This window comes from Papaver somniferum, chromosome 2 (genome assembly GCF_003573695.1).
Source record: "Papaver somniferum cultivar HN1 chromosome 2, ASM357369v1, whole genome shotgun sequence".
Taxonomy (NCBI): Eukaryota; Viridiplantae; Streptophyta; class Magnoliopsida; order Ranunculales; family Papaveraceae; genus Papaver; species Papaver somniferum.
In genome coordinates this window covers 215963636-215990472 of record NC_039359.1, presented here as the reverse complement: position 1 = coordinate 215990472, position 26837 = coordinate 215963636, and the positions used below count along the sequence as shown (strand labels likewise).

The 26837-nt window shown below is 38.4% G+C and overlaps 1 protein-coding gene across 3 annotated transcripts; it reads right to left on the bottom strand.

Annotated features, from left to right (window-relative positions):
- Positions 1 to 267: 267 nt before the first annotated feature.
- On the bottom strand, positions 268 to 26540 carry LOC113350500 (beta-galactosidase-like). 3 transcript variants are annotated; one of them, XM_026594645.1, is made up of 18 exons: positions 26236 to 26540; positions 25763 to 25971; positions 25607 to 25673; positions 20690 to 20782; positions 20447 to 20590; positions 20197 to 20285; positions 19970 to 20072; positions 19753 to 19840; positions 19385 to 19503; positions 19117 to 19281; positions 18762 to 18943; positions 18553 to 18662; positions 18355 to 18464; positions 1473 to 1583; positions 1260 to 1370; positions 958 to 1163; positions 522 to 858; positions 268 to 393 (listed from the first exon to the last, which is right to left on the bottom strand). In XM_026594645.1, exons 1-18 carry the CDS (start codon positions 26341 to 26343, stop codon positions 268 to 270), a joined length of 2478 nt encoding a protein of 825 aa, XP_026450430.1. In that variant the 5' UTR covers positions 26344 to 26540. The 3 variants fall into 3 exon arrangements, with proteins under 3 accessions (XP_026450430.1, XP_026450431.1, XP_026450432.1); XM_026594646.1 differs by having other exon boundaries at positions 268 to 378; XM_026594647.1 differs by lacking the exons at positions 268 to 393; positions 522 to 858; positions 958 to 1163; positions 1260 to 1370; positions 1473 to 1583 and adding an exon at positions 16720 to 16780 and having other exon boundaries at positions 26236 to 26538.
- Positions 26541 to 26837: the final 297 nt, after the last annotated feature.

The window sequence follows — 26837 nt, the reverse complement described above, 5'->3', positions numbered from 1 at the left end:
TCGGTGATACCTAGTATCCTAGAATAAAATATATGCCTAATACGGGATTACCTAAATTATTATTGGAAGTGCATTCAAAATTTTCATATATACGTTTTCTTTGATAAACTAAAAGCTACTCTATTTACATTTTGCCTTCTTGTCTTTTGACACAACACTGTATCAATTTGCCTAATGCTGCACATGTTACAGCTTTACAACTATCCTTCCGCTGAAGCCAATAACCGAAACTAATAGTATTTGATGACTTCAGATGTATAACCTTCGTTATGTGCAAATGGCTTCAACTGAGAGCTTCTTCCTGGTACTTGGACAAGGATCTCCTCCAAATATCTCAGGACTAATAGTTACGGCACAAGATTGTTGCCCAATGCAGTTCTGCAGTAACATTTCATGTGTTAGACTAAGATTATTACGCAAACCAGCCTTTCTCGAGCTACTTGCACATATAATTGCGCAAAATATCTCTCTTCAGTGATGCAAACTACGGAATGTTAGAAAACTAATATTTCATCAAATACCTTTTGAAAGGCGTCATACGACTTGTGTGCATGACAGCTTCCTTCCCTAAAGCTCCCACAAAATCCACGGGGAGTTCCAAAGCTAGCGAACTTTATCGAAGAAATTTTCTTTCCTGGCATACACCAGAGATAGGGTTTCACATTCAATGGTACTGCAGATTTTCCATCGGCTAGGGCCAAATAACTCTCTAGTGATGGTTGCGCTTCATAAATATCAGCACATACACTCTGTACAGTTCTTTTATCCAAAGTAACTCCACTTGGATTACCACCCAATTCTTCAGAAATAACCATTAAGTTTCGAGTGGGTTTCAACCATGAACGAGGTACGTGATACCTAGAGATATACAACAGCAAATTAGTCAAAAGAAAAGTCAGCCGGTTTTCCAAAATATAGTCTTTGCTAACTGAAATACGAAGAAGTTTATTATCTAACCATCTTTGCGAGGATTGTCCGCAATTACTAGCGCATTTCGTTTCATTATAGTACCCAGCATAATTACAAACATCACATTTTCCATATGCTTTATATGCAGGCCAATGACGTCCAATGCTCTCCCCGTTGATCCATACTTGACCTTTTCCCTTGCTAATCAAATCTAAAGCCAAAGGATCATTTCCACCTGGTGCATCGAAAATAGTCTACAAAAGGAGATATATATAATTAGCCCACATAATCGGAGCCGGTACAAAATTTCGTGATATCTAACCAATATTGAAGCTAGCCAGGATCCTCACCTTGTACCATGTTAGGGGTTTATTTCGAGCTAACAAAGATCCTTGCATCCACTTGACAGAAGAACTTCCACGGAGCAAACCAAGATTTAAAGCTTCACCCGTCAAACCAATCTGCCAGGGAATACATTAATTTGGAAATCTAAATATGTTAGCAGTTTGCTTCGTGGTGGCAATGGCAAGGTATAGAAACCAGGGAACGAGCAGAATACAAACCTTGTAAGACCAGTTTTGCCATGTTAAATCTCTTTGTTTGTCATTAAGGCCCTTCAATGTGACGGGACCAAGAACCTCAGTATTCCATGTCTCAAATTGTTTGCCAACATTCTGTGTCAACTCAACCAACAAGGAGAGTGTTAGAATGGTAAGATTTTCTGATAAGAAATCCCCAATTACTTAGAATTCTTAATTAAAACTAGGATTAGGGTTAGCAATCCCTAAATTCTCTTGTTTTAGGCATTAGTTTATTTTTGGAAATTGTTCTGTTTTAAGAATTTTATTTTAGATTCCTAGTTATAGAAGTAGTTTCCTTTCTAGGTTACCTTTCCTTAATTTTATAGTTCAGTGGCCTATATAAGAAGGTCTAGTGTTATTAGTTTGATTATCTATGAGAATTATAAGTTTGTTCTAAGTTTCTATGTTATTTTAAGGTCTACTCTGCTGGCCGTGGGTAAGAACTATTAAGTTCCTATCAATTGGTATCAGAGCAGGCGTATCCCGTTTATGACCAAAACTCGAAAACAAAAACAAGTAATTATGGAGAAGCAATTAGGTGAGCTAACGGAGAAGATGGCTGAGATGACATTAAATCAAGCTTTGTTAATTGAGAGGATCGACCAGCTTGTGGAAAGCAAAGCAGTTGGGAATAATGAGGGACAAAACCAATCAAAAAGAGGAGGAGCGATTATATTTTTCCAAGTTTGATGGATTTGATGTAGAAGGTTGGCTCTTTAAGGAAGCACAATATTTTGAGTATTATGAAACACCTGCGAATCAGAAAATCAAGTTGGCTACATGTAATTTAGATGGTAAAGCTTTACAATGGTATAGGTGGTTGAAGAGAACTAAACCTGTAGTTACTTGGGGAGAATTTGAGAAAGCCATTAGTAGTCGTTTCGGTATTACTTCATATGAAGATGCAGGAGGAAAACTCGCTAAAATTAAGCAGTCAGGTTCATATGTAAAATATTGTGAAGAATTTGAACGATTATCAAATTTGGTGGATAATTTAACTGAAGAATTTTTAGTGAGATGTTTTCTAAGTGGATTAAAAGACGAAGTAAGACTAGAAACTCAATCCCACACTCCTATTAATTTACATGATGCAATGGCAATTGGAAGGTTACAAGATGAGAAGGTAACATTGCGAAAACAATGTTAATAGAATAGCACCAAAGACACCTAGTGTTGTTAATACTAGTAGACCTTTTAATTCTAGAGCACCTATATCATCTTCAAAAACCATGACAGAAACTCCAGTTGTTAGAAGATTAACTCAGGCTGAAGCTGAAGAAAGAAGAAAGCAACAACTATGTTATAACTGTGATGAAAAGTGGCACCGAGGTCATCGCTGTAAAACTCAGACATTGTTCTTAATTGATAGATATGACAATCAGGATGAAGATGAAGGTATAGATGAAGTTGTTATAGAAGAAGAATATGAAAAAGAAGCCGTCGAGATTTCTATGCATGCACTGGATGGATCATTAGCTCCACAAACCATGCTGGTACAAGCAGAAATTAAGAAGGCTAAAGTTACCATACTTATCGATTCTGGAAGAACCCATAATTTTGTTGATTCTGCGATACCTAAAAGAATGGGAATTAAGATAATTAAAGATGAGACTTTTGAGGTGTTGGTAGCTAATGGTGCTAGAATGACTTGTGAAGGATGATGCTTGGATCTGCATTATAAGTTAAATAAATATGGGTTCAAAGGAACTTTTTATGTATTGCCACTGGGGGATGCGATGTGGTTCTGGGAGTCCGATGGTTAGAAACGTTGGGTCCCATAACTTGGGATTTCAAAAATTTAACCATGGATTTTAAGAGGGATGGTGAACGTATTCGACTAGAAGGAGATAAAAAAAATAAAGTAAAGTTAGACAACATCAATAGCATCCAGAAACTCTTAAATAAGGGATCAACTGGGTTCTTTTGCAAAATTAACCAATGTTCAGAAGCAAAAATTAGTCAAGAAACACCAGGGGATATACAAGAATTCATTGAAGAGTTTGGTGAGGTGTTCTCGGTACCCACAATGCTGCCACCTGTGAGAAGCCATGATCACCACATAACGTTACAACCTGGGAGTGATCCAATCAATGTACGACCTTACAAGTACGCACATTACCAGAAAGGTGAGATTGAACAGATTGTTAAAGAGTTGGTAGACTCGAGATTAGTTAGGCCAAGCACGAGTCCTTTCTCTTCTCATGTTTTGTTAGTTAAGAAAAAAGATGGCACTTGGCGTATGTGTGTTGATTATAGAGCTTTAAACCATGTTACTGTCAAGGATAAGTTTCCTATTCCAGTCATTGATGAGTTATTAGATGAACTACATGGAGATTTATTCTTTTCGAAGCTAGATTTAAGATCGGGTTATCATCAAATTAGGATGTATGAACAAGATACCTACAAAACAGCTTTTCGAACCCATGACGGACACTATGAATTCCTAGTGATTCCAAACGGATTAACTAATGATCCATATACATTTCAACATCTTATGAATGATGTGTTCAGAAATCAATTAAGAAAATCTGTCTTGGTTTTCTTTGATGATATTCTGATCTATAGTCCTACCTGAGAAGCACATTTATTGCACCTTCGTGAAGTATTCCTGATATTAGAAAGCCATCAACTTAAGGTCAAATTAAGTAAATGTTCTTTTGGTACTGAGAGGGTTGAGTATTTGGGTCATATCATCTCAAGAGAAGGAGTGGAAGCTGATCCTAGCAAGATACGGGATATGTTGGACTGGCCGTTACCAAGAACTGTCAAGGCATTACGAGGATTCCTAGGTTTGACAGGAAATTTGTATAGGGTTATGCTAATATTGCAGCACCACTTACAAAATTGCTAAAAAAGACGGTTTTTTGTGGACAGATGAAGCAACAAACGCATTTGTTAAATTGAAAAGTGTAATGACATTACCTGACTTTACAAAGACCTTCATTATTGAAATTGATGCTTGTGGAGTAGGAATAGGTGCGGTTTTGATGCAAGAAGGTAGGCCAATTGCTTTCACAAGTAAGCCACTTGAACCTCGTCATATGGGTTTGTCAACTTGTGAGAAAGAGTTGTTAGCAGTAATTCATGCGGTTACTAAATGGCGACCTTATCTAATTGGGAGAAGATTTCTTATTCGGGCAGACCAACAAAGTTTGAAGTATTTTTTGGATGCTAGAGCTGTAACACCGGCACAACAAAAATGGTTAACAAAATTATTAGGCTATGACTACGCGATTGAGTACATGAAGGGATCGTCTAACAAGGTTGTTGATGCACTTTCTCTAAAATTTGAAAACGGTGAAATTTGTTCTGTAACTTATGTTAGTTGTGCTTGGATGGAAGACCTATTGGCTGAACTAAAAACAGATCCGTGCATCATAGATTTCATCTTTAAAGTGAGTCAGCCTTCTTTCGGAAAGAATAACTTTACCGTACGAGATGGTTTAGTTTACTATAAACAACATCAACTAGTGATAAGTCCTACTTCAAGGTGGAAGGCACTACTACTAGCTGAGTTTCATGAATCTCCAGTTGCTGGTCATGCCGGATATTTGAAGACAGTAAAACGTTTATCTAAGTTGTTATACTGGTCTAGAATGCATAAAGAGGTGAGAGACTACATTGCTTGCTGGTGTGAAAATGGAAAACACACAAAAACTCTTGCAAGTATACAAGGCCAAGTTTTAGTATAGAGAGTAAGCAAGGGATCAGTCCACAGGGAGTGGGAGCATACGAGAAATTTTCCTAAGCTAGCAATGAAGACAAGGCACTATGGCAGTGAGCAAGGCAAAGTAATATGGCAATTGCAAAGAACCAAAACAGTTAACAAAGCAAAGATGACAAAACAGCATGGAACCAAGGCTGTGAGCCAAGGTCAGGGGTGAGTTTGTGCACTGATTTCAATGCACAACAGGCTTCAAAATACAAGAAATAAACAGCAAGATAGCTAAGAAATTTAGCTGAGCAGGGAGCAAAATAAGACTGAAATTGTAAGTGACTGAAATAAGGTATTGTGGCTAAGCTAAGGGCTTAGAATCCACCTTTGTGTCCTAGCCAAGCAATGTGATCCTAGGTTGAGTTGAAAATCCTATGCATACATCTAGAATGGGAGGAAAACTAATTTGCTCACTAGTTTGCCCCTAGCATTGACTGTCTTTTGACAGAACAATCAATCACAGGCACTATGAGCATCAATCTCTTCCCATTGCTCAATCAAAACATACATCAGGATAACTATCCTAGCAATTCACCATTTGACAATGCACTAGGCTTCATCTGAGCCTCAGCCTAATTCAAACAACACACACATAACATTCAAAATAATCAACTGTGATAAAGGGACTGAATTTGAAATTGTAATTAAAATTTCTTCAAATGTCTACTGGCTAGTCCAGAGATGCCCCAATTTCACACCCAACACCTTCTATTTATACAAGCAAGCAAAAACCCAAAAATCCCCAAATTATCAGAAAATTAGGGTTTCACCAAAAAGTGAAATTGACTCACCTAACTCTCTGATTTCATCTCAATAGTCTCGACCCATGCTTCCTTCTCTTCTTCTCCTGCTTTTCCCATGTCTTCCATGCTGCTACGCTCCAGCTCGAGCTTCCTCTGCCTATCAACCTAGTTCATCGATTTCAAAACCCTAACAGAGAGAGGGAGTGTGAAATCAGTGAAATAGGTAGCATAGGATGATGGGGGAAGGATGGGTTTTGGTTGTATTTGATGTAGGGTGGTTGTAGTGGCTGGTAGGGATGATGGCGATGGCAGAAGGTGATGGTGATGGCAGAGTTGTTCTCTGCAGAGGGTGAGGGAGAAAGAGAAAAAGAAGTCGATGGAAAATGGAGTAGGGAGTGTTTGGTTCGACTGGGGTATAGGTGTGTTAGGTGTTAAACGTGATCATCAAATTTAATGTTTTGTGAAGGGAATCCGTGGGATGATAACTTCTGAAACGGATCTAACGGCGAGATGGAGACAGATTATGAGCGACCGTTGGATGCAAAAATACAACGAAACTAACAGCTCAAGATGGAGTTAGGTGCTGTAGTGTTGGTAAGGTGCATCGAAATCTGATGCATGATGACGCAGCGACCGTTGGATGATGGAATGGATCCAATCTTACGGTTAAGAAGGAAAACGGGTTTGGGTATTGAATTTTGGGTTTAGGATATGGATTTGGGCTTAGGAATTGGATTTGGGCTTAGGTAATCTTGAGCCCACTTCTTCTTTAAGAACAATTTCTTCCTTTTTAAGCCCATTTTTATCCTTGAGTCTTCCATAACACATTCTTCACTTCTTTTCCGCTAGAGATTCCACCGGCTTTCTCCCGTGTCTTTGCTCTTTTGGCTCCGCAACTCATCTAGTCTTTATTTGGTACCTAAAAATACAAAATTAATTAATAAAAATATTTATTCTTGTAAACAATGAAAATACAGAATATGGGATAAAATGTAGAATTAATGCACAAAAGATGAGTTAATGCCAAGAAAAATATATAGAAATATGCACTTTTTAGCACTCATCAAATACCCCCAAACCTGAATTTTACTTGTCCTCAAGTAAAACAAAACTAAGGAAATCCTACCTATACCACTGTCGCTGGTCTCTCGAATGCATTTAGCATATGCACTAAGCCTTTTAAACCACTAAGTGTCCCTAGTGGACGAGTTAAGTCTCGTGAAGGTTTGCTTAGAACGTACCTACAAAGTTCTAGGTCAAAATATAAGCTCATATTCCATCAAATGTGACATGTGCAAGTCAGTTTAAGCTCACAGCAAAATGGAGATGTCAATCGAGCTATCAAAGGCACAATCCTAGCACTGATAACAAATAAAGACATGTGATAAGAGTGTAAAGTGTATCTACACATGTGTAAAGAAAGATCGGATGTTATGACTACTAATCACCAAGAGATAGTTTCTCAGGCTAAGAACCAAGGTCGAAATCTAGCTAGCTGTCCGGACTTTACGAGAATTGTGAATGAGTTGGAGGTATTTCACAATTACTCGCGTTGTACATCAATGGCATACACCCTTCCTTGCTTATTACAATAAAACAAAAGATGACTCTTTACGTGACTCTTATTTACATTGACTACTCTCTTTTTATTTTTGGAACAAGAGATGATGGAATTGATAAATACTTGATTTTTTTGTATTTTTCTGATATTTTTTCTGAATATATACATCGTTTTTTTTTTTTTTTTTTTTTTTTTTTTTTTTTTTTGATAAAGAAACACTTTTGATACATATACAAAAGGAAACAAAAGATTACATGACACTTTGCAAGAGGTAGCCCTTTTTGATGCACCCAGTTAAATTCGATGGTTGTCTTTCTTAATGTAACCTCCACCTTCTATCCCAACCAACCAAAGAACAAGCTAGTCAAGTTTCGTTCAGTATTCTAAAGTGATTGGCAATCGTAACTTCCTATAAACACCTTGAAGATCGAGGCATACATGTATTGGTAGATCGTGCGCGTGCAAATTTCTTATCACTATGTGAATTGTGCTAGAATCAGGGTGCCTAAATATCTAGACTAAGACTCCTAATAATTACATATTTGCACAAGAGTCAACATTTCAAGGTAAATGAGCTCCATTTTTATGTTTTTTTTTTAATTTTTAATTTTTTTTTTTTTTTTCAATTTTTTTTTTCAATTTTTTCAAAAAGAGGAGTTTGTTTTCAATTATGGCATATTATCGTGGTATCTACTCTATACCCCCAAACCTAAACTAAACATTGTCCTCAATGTTTAAAATATGGAAAGAATTAAAAACAATATGAAGGGACATGCTGAGTAGAGTAAAAGGAGAGAGAATACCCGATTTCGGCGAAAGCTCGATTAAAACTCCGTTATCAAGGCAAAATCCATCATATTCGGAGTCACAATGGATGAGCACAAAATATATACAAAAGGAAATTTAACTAACACATTATCTACAAGAAAATTTGGTTTTTAATGGGATTGGACTTTTTGGGAAAAATTTGGTTTTGTGGGAAAACTTTTGGTTTTTAGGGAAAAAGGCTTTTTGGTTTTAGGGAAGAAAACGTTACTTATGTAAAGGTGGACCAGTTTAGTCCACATAGACTGGGTCCTCCAGGTTGGTTGTTTCAATGTCGGGTGGAATGGGAATGGTTTTAATCTCTGCCCGTTGACTTTGAAAACGTTCTTGTTGGAGACATCCTCAGCTCTACAGCTCCATGAGGAAAAACTGTGCGTACTAGGTACGGACCCTTCCATCTGGAACGCAGTTTTCCTGGAAAAAGATGTAATCGGGAGTCATACAGCAAGACTTTCTGACCAGGAGTGAAGGATTTGCGTAGAATACGCTTGTCATGAAATATCTTCATCTTCTGCTTATATAACTGGCACTGTCATAAGCCTCATTTCTCAATTCTTCCAACTCGTTGAGTTGAAGTTTCCGTTGAATTCCAGCTTCGTCCAGAGAAAAGTTCAGTTCTTGATTGCCCATAGCTCGATGTTCTAATTCCACAGGTAGATGGCACGGCTTTCCATACACTAGACGATAGGGGGACATGCCAATTGGTGTCTTATAAGCTGTTCTATAGGCCCACAAAGCATCATTCAATTATGACCAATCTTTCCTAGACGGGTTAACCGTCTTTCTAGAATGTGCTTGATTTCCCTATTAGACACTTCCACTTGTCCACTGGTCTGAGGGTGGTACGGAGTAGCAACCTTGTGAGTTATGCCATACTTGCGTACTAAAACTCGAAGTGCCTATTGCGAAATGTGAACCACCGTCACTGATGATAGCTCTAGGGGTACCAAAACGTGAAAATATGTTTTCCTTTAAAAGGAAAGTACCACCTTGTGGTCATTTGTTCTGGTTGCTATGGCTTCTACCCACTTAGAAACGTAATCAACTGCGACTAGATGTACAACTTGCTGTCAGACATGGGAAATGGACCCATGAAGTCGATCCCCCAAACATCAAAAATCTCACAATCAAATGGGGTTCAATGGCATCATGTTTCTCCTCGAAATGCTTCCTAGCTTTTGACAGCGTTCACAGCAACACAATAATCATGGCAATCCTTGAACAATGATGGCCAATAGAATCCACACTGCAAGATCTTTGCAGCGGTTTTCTTGGCACTGAAATGGCCTCCACATGCTTGGTCATGACAGAAAGATATCACATCTTTCTGTTCGGTGTTGGGGACACTCTAATGATTTGGTCTGGGCAGTACTTAAACAAATATGGGTCATCCCAAAGGAAATGTTTAACTTCAGCCAGGAATTTAGAGCGGTCTTGTCTCGACCAACGTGAGGGCATCCTACCTGTAGCGAGGTAGTTAACAATATCAGCAAACCAAGGAAGGTCTGAGATAGACATCAGCTGTTCATCTGGGAATGATTCTCTAATCAGCTCAAATTCATCAATAGACTCTAAAGTTAATCTAGACAAATGATCAGCAACCACATTCTCACAACCTTTCTTATCACGGATTTCGAGATCGAATTCCTGTAATAATAGTATCCATCGAATAAGGCGAGCTTTAGCATCCTTCTTGGAAAGAAGATACTTCAAAGCCGCATGGTCTGTGTATATGATGATCTTAGACCCTATCAGATAAGATCTAAACTTGTCTAATGCGAAAACGACGGCAAGCAATTCCTTCTCGGTAGTTGAATAATTGAGTTGGGCATCATTAAGGGTTTTGCTAGCATAGTATATCACATATGGTAGTCTATCAACTCGCTGTCCTAAAACAGCACCAACAGCATAATCAGAGGCATCACACATAAGTTCGAACGGAAGCTTCCAATCGGGTGGTCGGACTATAGGAGCGGTGGTGAGAAGGGTTTTTAATTCCTCCCATGCCTTCACACAAGCAGCATCGAAATTGAAGGCAACATCTTTGGAGAGAAGACTGCACAGAGGTCTGGAGATTTTGCTGAAATCTTTGATGAATCGCCGGTAAAAACCAGCATGACCTAGAAATGATCTGATCTCCTTCACAGAGCGAGGTTGTGGTAGATGTTGAATGAGGTCAACTTTAGCTTTATCCACTTCAATTCCTTTTTCTGAGATGATGTGTCCTAGAACTATTCCTGAATTCACCATAAAATGGCATTTTTCCCAATTTAGAACAAGGTTCTTTTCTTTACATCTGGATATCACGAGGGCAAGATGCTTCAAACATTCGTCAAACGAGGAACCAAAAACAGAGAATCATCCATAAAGATCTCGAGAAAACTATCTATCATGTCAGAAAAAATGCTCATCATGCAACGCTGAAAAGTAGCAGGTGCATTACACAACCCGAAGGGCATACGTCTATAAGCAAACGTCCCAAATGGACACGTGAATGTTTTTTTCCTGATCTTCCGGAGCAATGTGAATTTGGTTATAACCGGAAAAGCCATCTAGAAAACAGTAGTGACTGTGTCCAGACACACGTTCTAGCATTTGGTCAATGAAAGGGAGCGGGAAGTGATCCTTCCTTGTTACTGTGTTCAACTTCCTGTAGTCGATGCATACTCGCCATCCTGTGGTTGTACGAGTAGGGACTAATTCATTCTTGTCGTTCTGAACTACAGTAATGCCTGACTTCTTAGGCACAACTTGAATGGGACTAACCCATTTGCTATCGGGAATTGGGTATATGATACCCGCATCAAGTAGTTTCAGGATCTCTCCTTTGACTACATCTCTCATGTTAGGATTAAGTCTCCTTTGCATTTCCCTCGATGGTTTGGCATTCTCTTCAAGGTTAATGTGGTGCATGCAAATGGTGGGACTAATTCCTTTGAGATCTGAGATGGTCCATCCTAAGGCCTCTTTGTGTTCCTTAAGTACTTCTAAAAGCTTACTTTCCTGTTCCGTGTCTAAACATGATGAAATAATGACAGGTAAAGTATCAGAAGAACCTAGGAATGCGTACTTCAACGTACTAGGCAATGTTTTCAATTCAAGCTTGGGTGGCTCAACAATGGATGGAATGAGCTTGGAATCAGAGAGTAAGGGTGGTTCCACTTCATATTTCCTTTCAGTGACGTCCATTTGAGGTACAGATTCGAGCAGAGATAGGACGTCACTACAGTATGCATCATCATAGGAATCTGAGTTAAAGTTCTCCATACATGCTTGAAAGGGGTCGACGGATAGAATGTTAGTCAACGAATCTTGTATTAATCCTTCAATCATATTAACTTCATGCACATCATCATCATCAAGATTCACAGGTTGTTGACTAATATCGAACACATTCAATTCTACCGTCATGTTGCCAAAAGACAGTTTCAACACTCCATTACGACAATTAATGATTGCGTTGGACGTAGCCAAGAAAGGACGTCCTAAGATGACAGGAATGTGACAGTCTGGGTTTTGTACAGGTTGAGTGTCTAAGACAATGAAGTCTACGGGAAAATAGAATTTGTCAACCTTGATCAAAACGTCTTCGACCACTCCACGAGGAATCTTGACAGATCGGTCTGCCAGTTGTAGAGTGATAGATGTTGGCTTCAACTCCCCAAGACCTAACTGCTCATAAACAGAATATGGCAGTAGGTTAACACTTGCACCTAGGTCTAATAACGCTTTATTGACCGTGTGTTCTCCTATAGTGCAAGAAATTGTTGGACATCCTGGATCCCTAAACTTGGGTGGAGTTTTGTTCAGAATGATGGAACTCACCTGCTCAGCTAAGAAAGCACGTTTGTGCACATTGAGCTTGCGCTTTTGAGTACACAAGTCTTTGAGGAATTTGGCATAAGCAGGGATTTGCTTGATTGCTTCAAGAAAAGGAATGTTGATGTTGACTCTCTTGAACAGATCTAACATCTCATTGTAATGGGTACTTTTCTGTTGATAGATCAATCTTTGAGGAAATGGGGCAACAGGAGAATGAGTTGGCAAAGGGACATTCACAGCAGTAGAATTGTCAGGCTTTCCAACTTGCTCAGATTCTTTGGTTTTCTGGGGTTGTGGAGACAGCGTGGAATTTGTATCAGATTCATTAGGTTCGCCCACTTGTTCTCGATGACTTTACCACTTCGGAGGGTGGTAATGGCATGGACTTGATCGGAGAGGGTTTCCTTGCAGGATGAAGAGCCTGTTTGAAATACCTCTTGGATTTTGTTGGGGTTGGCTCGGAAGTTTACCCTTTTCTCTCTCACTATGGAATCACAGATTTGACCCATCTTTTGATCAAGACTTTTCTGACTTTGCACCAGACTCTGGAACATTTCCTCTAGGGCGGATAATCTCTTGTCGGTATTGTGTTGAGGATATGATTGTTGTTGAGAGTTTGATTGTTGTTGAGGGTTTCTCGGGTGTTGATAACCTTGATTGTTCTGATATCCCTGATTGTTTTGATAGCTCTGATTGGGTTGAGATGGTCCTCCCTGAGTGGGTCCTTTTGACCATGAAAAGTTAGGGTGGTTTCTCCATCCTGGATTGTAGGTCTGTGAATAGGGGTTATGTTCTTGTTTTTGAAACATGGCATGTGCCTGTTCAAGCCTAGATTCCTGGACTGCAAGCAAATCGGGACAATTTTGGAATTGATGGTTGGGATTGTTACAAGCGGCACATACAGACGAAGCGACATGTTCTCGGAGAGTAGTGGTGGAAGGTTTTGAATTTTTATGTAGTTCTAACTCTTCTAATCTCCTAACTATTGATGCCATGTTTGCTCTTCCATCGAAATCTGCTTCAATCCTAAAAGCCTTCGCTTCGGATGTAGTCTTTCTGGGTTCACGGATGGATTCCCACTGTTGCGTCTTTTCAGCTACTTCAATCAAGAAGTCCCAAGACGCATCAGCAGTTTTGTCTACGAATAGACCATTACACATCGACTCAACCGTTGTTCGGGTGGACACATCTAGACCTTCATACAAAATTTGCACAAATCTCCATTTTTAAAAACCATGATGGGGACATTGGAGCAATAATTCATTGAATCTCTCCAAGTATCTAGCTAAGGTATCACCCTCTAATTGCACAAAGCTATTCAAACTTTGACGAATTGTCGCAGTCTTGTGATTCGGGAAAAACTTTTTGAAAAACTCCTTTATGAGGTCATCCCATGTCATGATGGATTGAGGCTGTAAAGCATAAAGCCAGGCCTTTGCCTTATCTTTCAGGGAGAAAGGGAAGAGCCTTAACTTTAGGGTTTCGTCGGACATTTGAGTGAAACGCAGAGTTCCACAAATTTCCTCGAATTCTCTCACGTGGTGGTACGGGTTTTCATTCTCAACACCTCTAAAAATAGGAAGCATCTTTATTGTGCTCGATTTCAGCTCATAATGGCCATTATCCTCGGGTAGCACAATACAAGAAGGTTGACTGGATCTAGTTGGGTAGATATAATCCTTGAGGGTACGGGGTTCTCCCATTGTTTCGGTTTGATCTGGGCTGTCTACCTCAGAACTCAGAATTTCGATAGGTTCTTCTTGATTAATTCTAACAAGTCTGTTTGTTTGGTCTCTATAGGTCACAATCATGTCCTTGTAGGTACCTCAACTAACATGTTGGTCAGACAGAGCAATCGGAAACAATTTGGCCCACAAAGGTTACGAAGATTTGGTTTTGAATGGGTTTTGGTTTTAATAAGGGATTTTGTTTTTGGTTTAAAATTGGGCTTTGGAATTTTTTTTGAACTAAACCTAGCATAAATTAGCACAACCCATAAAAGAAAATAAAAACAATAATAATTAATTAAGACAAGCCCATAAAAGAAAATGAAAAAGAAAAAGAAAAAATAAAAGAAAAATAAAGACAAAAAATAATTACAGTCCCAAAGAAAAAGAAAAAGAAAATAAAGGAAAAATAAAAATTATTACAATCCCAACTAAATAATTAAATTAATTATTACAAGCCCGAATTTGAATTTAAATGAGGCCCAAGTGGGTTAACTCATGGGTTAGGCTTACTTGATTTTTGGAGGGAAGCCCAAAAATAGGCTTTTGGTCCCCTTTTAGTTGCACAGCCCAGTTGGGCTTTAGGATCGTCCTTAGCAGCTTCGCGCTCAAGCCCAGCAACAACAGGTGGAACAGAGCCCAGCAGCAGAAGGTGCACAAACCCAGCAGCAACAGAGCCCAGCTCAGGAGCAGCAGACTAGGAGCCCAGTTCGCAGATTAGCAGCAGCCCAGCTCAGTTGTACGAGCCCAGCAACATGTTGAGATGCAACAGCCCAGGAGCAACAGCAGCACAGCCCAGCGGCAGAGATGCACTAGCTTTGGGCTTGGTCTGGCAGCAGCAACAGCTTCCTTGGCCAGGCTCAACAGCAGCAGAAACTCACCAGTCCCAGCTGCAGCAACAGCAACAGTCCAGAAATTGGCTGCAAAGATTGTGTGCAATGATTGTGTGCAATGATAGCAGGCTACAAGTGCAATGATTGCAGGGCAGGAATGAATGGCATGCAGTGATCTTGACAGAGATGCAATGGTAGATGAAAGACAGCAAAGTAAATCAGCAGATGGCAGCACCACTCCCCGGCAGCGGCGCCAAAAACTTGGTGTGAAAATGGAAAACACACAAAAACTCTTGCAAGTATACAAGGCCAAGTTTTAGTATAGAGAGTAAGCAAGGGATCAGTCCACAAGGAGTGGGAGCATACGAGAAATTTTCCTAAGCTAGCAATGGAGACAAGGCACTATGGCAGTGAGCAAGGCAAAGTAATATGGCAATTGCAAAGAACCAAAACAGTTAACAAAGCAAAGATGACAAAACAGCATGGAACCAAAGCTGTGAGCCAAGGGCAGGGGTGAGTTTGTGCACTGATTTCAATGCACAACAGGCTTCAAAATACAAGAAATAAACAGCAAGATAGCTAAGAAATTTAGCTGAGCAGGGAGCAAAATAATACTGAAATTGTAAGTGACTGAAATAAGGTATTGTGGCTAAGCTAAGGGCTTAGAATCCACCTTTGTGTCCTAGCCAAGCAATGTGATCCTAGGTTGAGTTGAAAATCCTATGCATACATCTAGAATGGGAGGAAAACTAATTTGCTCACTAGTTTGCCCCTAGCATTGACTGTCTTTTGACAGAACAATCAATCACAGGCACTATGAGCATCAATCTCTTCCCATTGCTCAATCAAAACATACATCAGGATAACTATCCTAGCAATTCACCATTTGACAATGCACTAGGCTTCATCTGAGCCTCAGCCTAATGTAGTTTAGCTCATGCTAAACTTGTGAACAACAATAAACATCATACAGGATAATTCAAACAACACACACATAACATTCAAAATAATCAACTGTGATAAAGGGACTGAATTTGAAATTGTAATTAAAATTTCTTCAAATGTCTACTGGCTAGTCCAGAGATGCCCCAATTTCACACCCAACACCTTCTATTTATACAAGCAAGCAAAAACCCAAAAATCCCCAAATTATCAGAAAATTAGGGTTTCACCAAAAAGTGAAATTGACTCACCTAACTCTCTGATTTCATCTCAATAGTCTCGACCCATGCTTCCTTCTCTTCTTCTCCTGCTTTTCCCATGTCTTCCATGCTGCTACGCTCCAGCTCGAGCTTCCTCTGCCTATCAACCTAGTTCATCGATTTCAAAACCCTAACAGAGAGAGGGAGTGTGAAATCAGTGAAATAGGTAGCATAGGATGATGGGGGAAGGATGGGTTTTGGTTGTATTTGATGTAGGGTGGTTGTAGTGGCTGGTAGGGATGATGGCGATGGCAGAAGGTGATGGTGATGGCAGAGTTGTTCTCTGCAGAGGGTGGGGGAGAAAGAGAAAAACAAGTCGATGGAAAATGGAGTAGGGAGTGTTTGGTTCGACTGGGGTATAGGTGTGTTAGGTGTTAAACGGGATCATCAAATTTAATGTTTTGTGAAGGGAATCCGTGGGATGATAACTTCTGAAACGGATCTAACGGCGAGATGGAGACAGATTATGAGCGACCGTTGGATGCAAAAATACAACGAAACTAACGGCTCAAGATGGAGTTAGGTGCTGTAGTGTTGGTAAGGTGCATCGAAATCTGATGCATGATGACGCAGCGACCGTTGGATGATGGAATGGATCCAATCTTACGGTTAAGAAGGAAAACGGGTTTGGGTATTGAATTTTGGGTTTAGGATATGGATTTGGGCTTAGGAATTGGATTTGGGCTTAGGTAATCTTGAGCCCACTTCTTCTTTAAGAACAATTTCTTCCTTTTTAAGCCCATTTTTATCCTTGAGTCTTCCATAACACATTCTTCACTTCTTTTCCGCTAGAGATTCCACCGGCTTTCTCCCGTGTCTTTGCTCTTTTGGCTCCGCAACTCATCTAGTCTTTATTTGGTACCTAAAAATACAAAATTAATTAATAAAAATATTTATTCTTGAAAACAATGAAAATGCAGAATATGGGATAAAATGTAGAATTAATGCACAAAAGATGAGTTAAATGCCAAGAAAAATATATAGAAATATGCACTTTTTAGCACTCATCACTTGCTGTGATTTTTACCAAAGGAATAAATATAGTACTCTTTCTCCAGCAGGATATCTTCAACCATTGCCGATTCCTACTACAGTATGGACAGTTATATCCATGGATTTTGTTGAAGGGTTGCCAAAGTGTAAAGGGAAAACTGTGGTTCTTGTAGTGGTGGATCGACTAACTAAATATGCCCATTTTTCTTGCATTAAAACATCCATATACAGCCACATCGGTAGCCCGGAAGTTTTTAGAAACAATCATCAAACTTCATGGATTTCCTCAATCTATAGTTTCTGATAGGGATGTTGTATTTACAAGTAAATTTTGGCAAGAGTTGTTTCGCATACATGGAACTCAATTAAGAATGAGTTTCTCCTATCATCCGCAAACCGACGGTCAAACTGAAGTGGTTAACAAATGTTTGGAAGGTTACCTACGGTGTTTCGCTGGAAATAAACCAAAAGGATGGTCATCTTGGTTACCACGGGCAGAGTATTGGTATAATACATCCTATCATACTTCAACTAATACTACACCGTTTGAGGCTTTGTATGGCATTCCTCCTCCGGTATTAGCAACTTATTTACCAGGAGAAGCGAAAACCAAAACTTTGGATGAGGCAATAACCAAGAGGAATGAAGTTTTATCAATGCTTAAGGATCAAGTTCAAGTGGTGCAGAATAAAATGAAGCTAAGGGCATATGAAGGACGTCGGGACGCTGTATATCAAGTTGGGGATTATGTGTATCTGAAGTTGCAGCCATATCGGCAAAATTCTAATGTGCAAAGGAAGAACCAAAAATTATCTCCACGATATTTTGGACCTTATAAGATTTTGGAGCGTATAGGACCTGTGGCTTATCGAGTGGACTTGCCTAAGGAGTCAAAGGTACATTCGATATTTCGTGTATCGTTTCTGAAGAAGGCTTTGTTTCCTAACACAGCTGTTGGGGATAATCTACCAGAAGAAGAAGATGAGGTTGATCCAGTAATCTCCATGGTTGAACTGATCCTTGAGGTCAAGGAAAATCTTAAGGGGGAGGGAATGATAAGAAATCCCCAATTAATTAGAATTCTTAAGTAAAACTAGGGTTAGGGTTAGAAATCCCTAAATTCTCTTATTTTAGGCATTAGTTTATTTTTGGAAATTGTTCTGTTTTAAAATTTTTATTTTAGATTCCTAGTTATAGAAGTAGTTTCCTTTCTAGGTTACCTTTCCTTAATTTTATAGTTCAGTGGCCTATATAAGAAGGTCTAGTGTTATTAGTTTGATTATCTATGAGAATTATAAGTTTGTTCTAAGTTTTTGTGTCTTTTAAAGTCTACTCTGCTGGCCGTGGGTAAGAACTATTAAGTTGCTATCATTTTCCTGCGACCAAACAAGGAGTATACGGAAAAGTACGCCATGAAAGAGGGGAAACACAACTGAAACTAACCGGGAGGCCAACCGCTACGCTTAATAGGGCAATCTTGTTGATACCAACTCTCAATTTTACGTTGTTACTGAATGTTAGTTTTGGGTTATTCAAATTCGCATAAGCAGTTCCTGCCAAAAGAAAGAGAATTATATTATTCGGGCAAAGATCATCAGTGAATCGTTTGTTATACACTTTTGTCTAGCAAATCTTGCTTACCAGATAATTGACCGTTGATGAAAACATGCAAAGCATGACCAGCTGACATCACTGTTAGCACAGGATCGTGCCCATTCTTCAGGAATGCTTCATTTGGCTCTATCTTGACGCTAAAGTACAAAGAGGTGTTTGAAAAGATTGAGTCGATCAGAATACGAAAGAAAAGACAACAGAATACTCGATACTTGGTTAATTCTTTTACTACTTACTCTTTTGAGTACCACAAATAATCCGAATCATCTCTCGTCACATTAATCTGCTCCATTAGTTCACGTGTTATTGTTGCCGAGTTATCATTATACTCGTAGGATGCAATCTCTTCATTATATGATTGCCAAGCAAACCCGCTGCTCTCTCGTGTCATCTTTGCAACTGAGCTTTGTGCCCCAACCTGTTTAGGAATAAAAGAATGTTTGTCAAAAAAAAGAAAAGAATAAAAGAATGTTGCATGCATACATCGAGATTACGTTACCACAATTAATTCCACGACTATACATATCGATCTCTATCACATATTCTTTCAGCGACGTTCAAAGAACTGAGCTATATATGGTTGATTCTTACCCTCGCAGTGTTGAAAACGGTGTTTTTGCAATCTGGAAGAATGCTGATAGACCAAGGAGGAAGGTAGTATTTTAAGCCTCTAAAGGTAACAGTTGCATGGGAGTTTGCGTCATTGTTCGCAAGGAATGCAGCACAACCTCCTGCCTTGTAATTGAAGACATGAGCCTGAACAACACACGCGCACATTTGCAAAAATGTGAGTAAAGATATTGGTTGTCTGTGATATGGATATAGGTTTATAGAATAATAGAAGAACGATGAAACAAACCTCTTGGTGCCTCCCAAGAACTGCTTTGATTGGCTCGGAATAAAGTAAAGCTGGTTCACAAAGCTTGATTGCTTTATGAAGATCTCTCAAATGACCATACTTGGGTTCCCTTAGGAGTCCTACATAAGAGATAATAGATATGACAATTAGAAAATACAGGACCTGTTATTATTCTAATCAGCGAAAGAAGCAGGATAGGGGAAGAATTAACCAAAAAAAAACCATTAGCATGCAAGATACGTAACCTTCAAGATAATCTAGTTCAACTACGTACATGAATCTACTAGTATCTAATGCTATATGATCAGTGTTGAATGGCTGTTCAGGTAAACAATCATAAGAATAAGCAAAGCCTCTGATTACCATACCATATTCGTCAACCGGCGCATCATAGTCATAACTAGTTGCTATGAATGGACCACCTGCTGTCCTCCCGAAATTTGTTCCTCCATGAAACTGAAGTACAAAACCAAAAACAAAAAAAACTAAGGCTAAAACTACTGAAGATCACGAAAAACCTTGGAACTAAAAAGTAAAAACTACATTTAAATTGTAAATACAACTGCTACATGAACATGACCTTACCATGTAATAGTTCATGAATGATCCACTAGTTTGTATAAATTTGGCAACCGAATATGCCACATCTTCAGCAGTTCTAGGAACTGTACCCCCGAATCCTGTAAACCTATAAACGTAACAAATCTTCATAAGTTAATGATAAACTTCTGAGGTAAGAACAGAAACATATCGCGAAATCTAGTTTTTTGTTTTTGGCAGCTTGAGGAGTAATAAGTAGATCCATAGCTTACCAGCCAGTCCAATTTTCAGTCCACATCTTCGGCTTATATTTCTTGTTGGGAGTAAACCAATCACAGTAGAAACCATTGCAAGCATTTATCTATCATATAAGAGAATAAACTTAAGTTAGAGATAGTACGAATGAGTACAAAACAAAAATACTCCCATTAGATATTAACCGGACCATGCTTAACATGGCGAATTACAAGCGTACTTTTTTTTTCTTCTGTGGAAGTGTTTAAGAAGCTCAAAGTTACTTACGGTTGGATCAGGAGCATCATCTTGTTTGCACATAACCCATGGGACACCAGTGCCAAGTCCTACAGCCATTGCAGCTGCCCATTTTGTATACGCTTTACCGGGAGCCCCAATTTCCCATTCCTCTGGTCCATATTCATTCTCTATCTACAATTGAAATTAGGAAAACCAAACTCTCAATTTTCATGTACAATAATCTCAAATTTAATAACCTAATTCCAAACCCTGATAAATTTGTTTATTTACCTGGGACATAATAATAGGACCTCCTTGAGTTTGAAACATTTTTTCATATTTCATCATGTCGACGATTTTGGTCGTGAACTTTTGCATTGCAGCCTTCATCATATAACCATTCAAAAAAGTAAAAACAAATAAAAGTAAAAAAGATAACTTCATCAACAACACTACAAAGTAAATTGAAAACATGTATGTTGGATTAACTTCAACATAGAAGTCACTAACAAGCTGGTAAGGACAAGATTAGGAAATTGATGTAATCCCAAGGGAATTAGAAGTCGTCTAGTTCTAAGAAAAGGAAAGACATGTAATAAGGTAATAGGACTAGGAAAAAGAATTCATACTTCTATATATATATGATCACCAAAATTGTGGTTGATCATATGTGCAAGATTAGAGCTTGTGTTTAGTTTTGAGAGATTTTCTAAACATCAATAAAGAGAGTTGTCTTTATATAAGCTAATTTTCATCTTGCAGTTGCCATTAATTGGTATCAGAGCTTGTTTCTGAGTCATGGAAAGCGAAACCACCATTGTGGATGCAAAACAGTTCACGCCACCATCAATACAAGTTTCAATCCTCAACGCCACAAACTACACAGTATGGGCCATGAGAATGAAGGTACTGATGAAAATCTACAAGGTGTAAGATACAATTGAACCATGAACAGATGATGCAGATAAGAACAACATCGCTATAGGTTTACTCTTTCAAGCAATACCAGAATGTCTTGTTCTACAAGTTGGTGAACAGGAAACTTCAAAGAAAATTTAGGATGCAATAAAGGCACGTAATCTCGGAGATGATCGAGTTAAAGAAGCCCGTATGCAAACCTTAATGTCTGAATTTGAAAAAGTGAAGATGAAAGACACTGATACTATTGATAGCTTTGCAGGAAAGCTATCAGAGATAGCCTCAAAATGTGCGTCACTTGGACAATCCATTGATGAAGATAAACTGGTAAAGAAGTTTCTAAATAGTTTACCAAGATCCAAGTACATTCATATCATAGCTTCTCTCGAACAAGTCTTAGATTTAAAGAAGACTAGCTATGAAGATATAATTGGAAGATTGAAAGCATATGAAGAGAGAATCCTTGATGAAGAAAACAATGGAGAAACTCAAGGAAAACTCTAGTACACAAACTCTTACCAACAAAACTCTGCGACAAGAGGAAGAGGTCGTGGAAGAGGTGGTAGAGTAAACAGAGGCCGAGGAAGGGGAGGAAGGTTTAACTCACAAGATAGAACAACAAGTCAGAATGATCAAAACCAAGGGAAAGAAAAGAAGGATAGATCAAACATTATTTGTTACAGATGTGATAAACCAGGACACTTCTCCTCTGTATGCCCTGAAAGAATACAAAAGATGGAAGAAGCAAACAAGAATGAAACAAGGGAAGCAGATACAGCTCTTTTCATGCACGAAGTTGTATTCTTAAACGAAGGGAAACTAATACCAAAGAACTACGAATCAAAGGATGGTGAAGAAGGAATCTGGTATTTAGATAATGGAGCCAGCAATCACATGACTGGTAAGAGACACTACTTTTCTGAACTCAATGAGAAAATCAAAGGACAAGTGAAGTTTGGGGATGGATCTTCTGTAGAAATTGAAGGGAAAGGATCAATTCTATTTCAGAGCAAGACCGGAGAACAGAAGCTTGTCACAAAATCTACTTCATCCCAAACTTACAAAGCAACATTCTAAGTTTAGGACAAGCTACAGAAGTTGGATGTGATGTTAGAATGCGACAAGATTATCTAACAGTTCATGACCCAAGTGGAAGACTTTTTAGAGTCTCACGCTCACAGAATAGACTCTACAAGATAAGTCTCATGATTGGAAGGCCATTGTGTCTGAATATGAGACTGGAAGATCAGACATGGAAGTGGCATGCAAGGTTAGGACACATAAGCTTTAGAACTTTAAAGGCAATGTCTCAGAAAAGATGGTTCGAGGGCTACCACAGATAAACGATGAATCAAGGATCTGTGAATCATGTTTAGTTGGGAAACAAACGCGTCAAGGTTTTAAAAGCAACAACATTCAGAGCCTCAAAGCCATTAGAGCTTCTTCATGCTGATTTATGTGGTCCTATTACACCACAAACCCTTGCAAATAACAAATACATATTTGTTATTATAGATGACTTCTCAAGATATATGTGGTCTATTCTTATGAAAGAAAAGAGTGAAGCATTTGACAGATTCAAAGCTTTCAGAAATCTGATAGAAAAAGAGTTAAAAGAGGAGGTCAAAATGCTTAGAACTGATAGAGGAGGAGAGTTCACTTCCTTAGAGTTCAACAAGTTCTGTGAGTCAAATGGAATCAAAAGGAACTCACAGCACCATATACACCACAACAAAACGGAGTGGTGGAGAGGAGAAACAGGACTCTAATGGAGATGACAAGAAGTTCTTTAAAGGCTATGCAGGTACCTAATTATCTATGGGGAGAAGCTGTACGACACTCCACATACCTAATAAACAGGATACCTACGAAAGCTCTGAAAGACATGACTCCATATGAAAGTTTGCGAAAGAGAAAACCAAACATAGATCATTTAAGAGTGTTTGGTTGCAAAGCATACGCAAAAGTTGATTCTGCAACTCTTAAGAAACTGGATGATCGATCTCAGACTCTTGTGCATCTAGGAATTGAGCCTGGATCCAAAGCTTACAGATTATTCAATCCAACAACGAAAAGTAATAGTGAGTCGAGATGTGGTATTCGATGAAAACAAACTGGAACTGGAAAGAAACTAAATGACCAAGTAGGGATCCAGGAATGTTTCACATGATGAGGGGTCAAGTAATTGATGAAGGAGAAGGACCCATAATCATCAATACCAATGGAAACAATGATAATCAAGAAGAAGAGAATAATGAAAACACTGAGAATAACGTAGAAGAAGAAGAAGAAGAAAAGAATCAACTAACCCATTCCACTGCGAAAATCAACAAGACAGATACAAAAGCCACAGTATCTGGAGGATTATGTTCTTCAAGCTGCAGAAGAATGTGAGATTATGCTACTTTCTGTTAATGATGAACCAAGGAATTTTCAGGAAGCAAAGGTCTCGACTAAATGGACACAAGCATGTAGAGAAGAAATTATTTCAATCAACAGAAACAAGACTTGGTTTCTAGTTGATAAGCCAGGTGGGGTAAAAGTGATTGGTCTTAAGTGGATCTTCAAGGTTAAAAGAATGATGGAACTATTAACAAATATAAGGCAAGACTTGTAGCTAAGGGATACGTTCAAGAATCAGGCATAGACTTTGATGAAGTTTTCGCACCAGTTGCTAGACTAGAGACAATTCGTCTCTTAATAGCAGAAGCTGCATCAAACTCATGGGAAATTCACCACTTAGACGTTAAGAACGCATTCTTACATGGTGAATTGAAGATGTGTATGTTGAACAACCAGAAGGTTTTGAAGTAAAAGGACAAGAGCATAAGGTTTTAAAGTTATCAAAAGCTCTATATGGTCTAAGACAAGCTCCTCGAGCCTGGAATACAAAGTTAGATCAAATCTTAAAGAATGAGATTTAAGTTTCTAAAGAAACATCAGTATACAGAAAGAAGAAAAGGGAACTTCTTATTGCAGTCTATGTAGATGATCTATTTTTGACTGGCAACTCCCTTAAGGTGATCAATGAGTTCAAGAGAGAAATGTCATCAAAGTTTGAGATGTCAGACCTCGGAAAACTCACTATTACCTTGGCATAGAAGTCCATCAAGGAGTAGATGGGATTCAGATTAAACAAGAAGCTTATGCAAGGAGAATTCTGAAAGAAGCAGGACTTGAAACTTGTAATCCAACTAAGAACCAATGGAGTTTGGACTTAAAGTTTCAAAGGCACAAGAAGAAGCTGAGATTGATCCAACGAGTTATAGAAGAAATGTTGGATGCCTAGATACTTATTACACACAAGACCAGATTGGCTTTCTCTGTGGGAGTAGCAAGCCGTTATATGCAGAGTCCACGCAAGTCTCATGGTGATGTAATAAAGCAGATATTGAGATATCTAAGAGGAACAATCAGCTGTGGATTGAAGTATGGTCGAGGAGGATCAAAAGGAATTGTTGGGTATAGTGACAAGTCATAATATTGACCAAGATGATGGAAAAGGTACAACTGGTCATATATTTTATCTAGGAGAAGCACCTATTACATGGTGTTCACAGAAGCAAGACATTGTAGCCCTCTCATCCTGTGAAGCTGAGTTTATGGCTGCAACAGAAGCAGCTAAACAATCAATATGGCTTCAAGAACTGTTGGGTGAAATCAAAGGAAGAGAACCTGAAAAAGTTCTCATCAAGATTGATAATAAGTCTGCAATTGCACTCACTAAAAATCCAGTGTTTCATGGGAAGACGAAACACATTCACAAAAGGTATCATTTCATACGAGAATGTATCGAGAAGGAGATCATCAACGTTGAACACATACCAGGAACTGAGCAGAAAGCAGATATATTGACAAAGGCATTAGCTCGGATCAAGTTTGAAGAAATGAGAAATTATTGGAGTACAAGATTTCTCGCAAGGTTGAAGCTTAAAGGGGAGAATGTTGGATTAACTTCAACATAGAAGTCACTAACAAGCTGGTTAGGACAAGATTAGGAAATTGATGTAATCCTAAGGGAATTAGAAGTCATCTACTTCTAAGAAAAGGAAAGACATGTAATAAGGTAATAGGACTAGGAAAAGGAATTCATAGTTCTATATATATATGATCACCAAAGTTGTGGTTGATCATATTAGCAACATTAGAGCTTGTGTTTAGTTTTGAGAGATTTTCTAAACATCAATAAAGAGAGTTGTCTTTATATAAGCTAAGTTTCATCTTGCAGTTGCCATTAATGTAATCTGAATAGACAAACAAAATCCATAAATAAGTATGAAATTAACAAACCTTGAAAGGTCCATTGTCAGTTCTGAAATGCATTCCAGGGACATATTTGAGCCAAACAGGAAAACCCCTGAATTCAAAAACACAACCTTAGACGCGCGGACGCAAAACAAATGAAAAAAGAAAGAAACGAAAGTAGGAAATTCTTAATCATATTACCCAAAGTTCCATTCAGCGCAAACGTAAGGACCGATTCTAAGATGAACATAGAGACCAGCTTGATGTACCAACTTGAGAAACTTAACCAAATCATATCTTCCCTCAAAGTAATACCTATTAGCAGAAGGTTCATGTCCATTCCAAAAGACATATGTTTGGATTACATCTAAACCTGCCTCTTTAGCTTTTTGAATAAGATCAGGCCACATCTGAAGCCCCAGTAACAAGGATTTATCAGATATACTTACCCATTACTTTCATATCGCAGAGAAAACATATTTTTTCTATTTTGAAAAGTATTAAACTTAACCAAAAATTAATTAGGAGAAAACAAAGAAATTTAAGGAGGTCCAGTGTAGAAAAATCACAAATTACAAAGGAAAAAAAAAAACCCAGAGATAGCCATAAATGAGAACCACAGAAATTGAAGAAATTTGGCAAAAACAGTTGCGAGAATAAAAATCAATGAATACCTCAGGTGTGCTTCTAGGATAATGAATGGAACCAGAAAGGAGGATCCTTCTTTGTCCATTAATGATAATAGCTTTACTATCGTAAGATACAGAGCTTCCGTAATACATGATAGAAAAAATCCCAGTAACAACAAGCTCCACCACATTGTTAATGGTTTTTCCATTACTATACTATATATATTGGTTTTTGCTTGAGCTCTCAAAGGAAAATGATGCTTAATTTGGTGGTTTCTTCACAGGAAAGAGAAGAGATATTTTCTAAAGGGTTTGTCCTTTTCTTTCCTAGTTTTCCATCATTTGAGAATGATTTCAAGAAGAGTGACTAAACAGAGGAAGGAATTTGCTTTGGTTTGCAGAAAAATATTTTGAGCTGCTTTTAAACCTTTGAAATTTGAACTATTAATAGGGGTTTAGTAGGACCTACTTGAGCAAATTAATTCTAGTTTTAGCATTGGTAAAGGTGGAATGTCATCCAAAACATTAACAAAACAAAATTTTACTATTTATTTCGGAAAATGGGTCATTTGTCCAAATATTTCTAAAACACGGTTCAAATGGACGAGTAAAAAATAGTTTGGATGAAATGGACACATAAAAAAAGC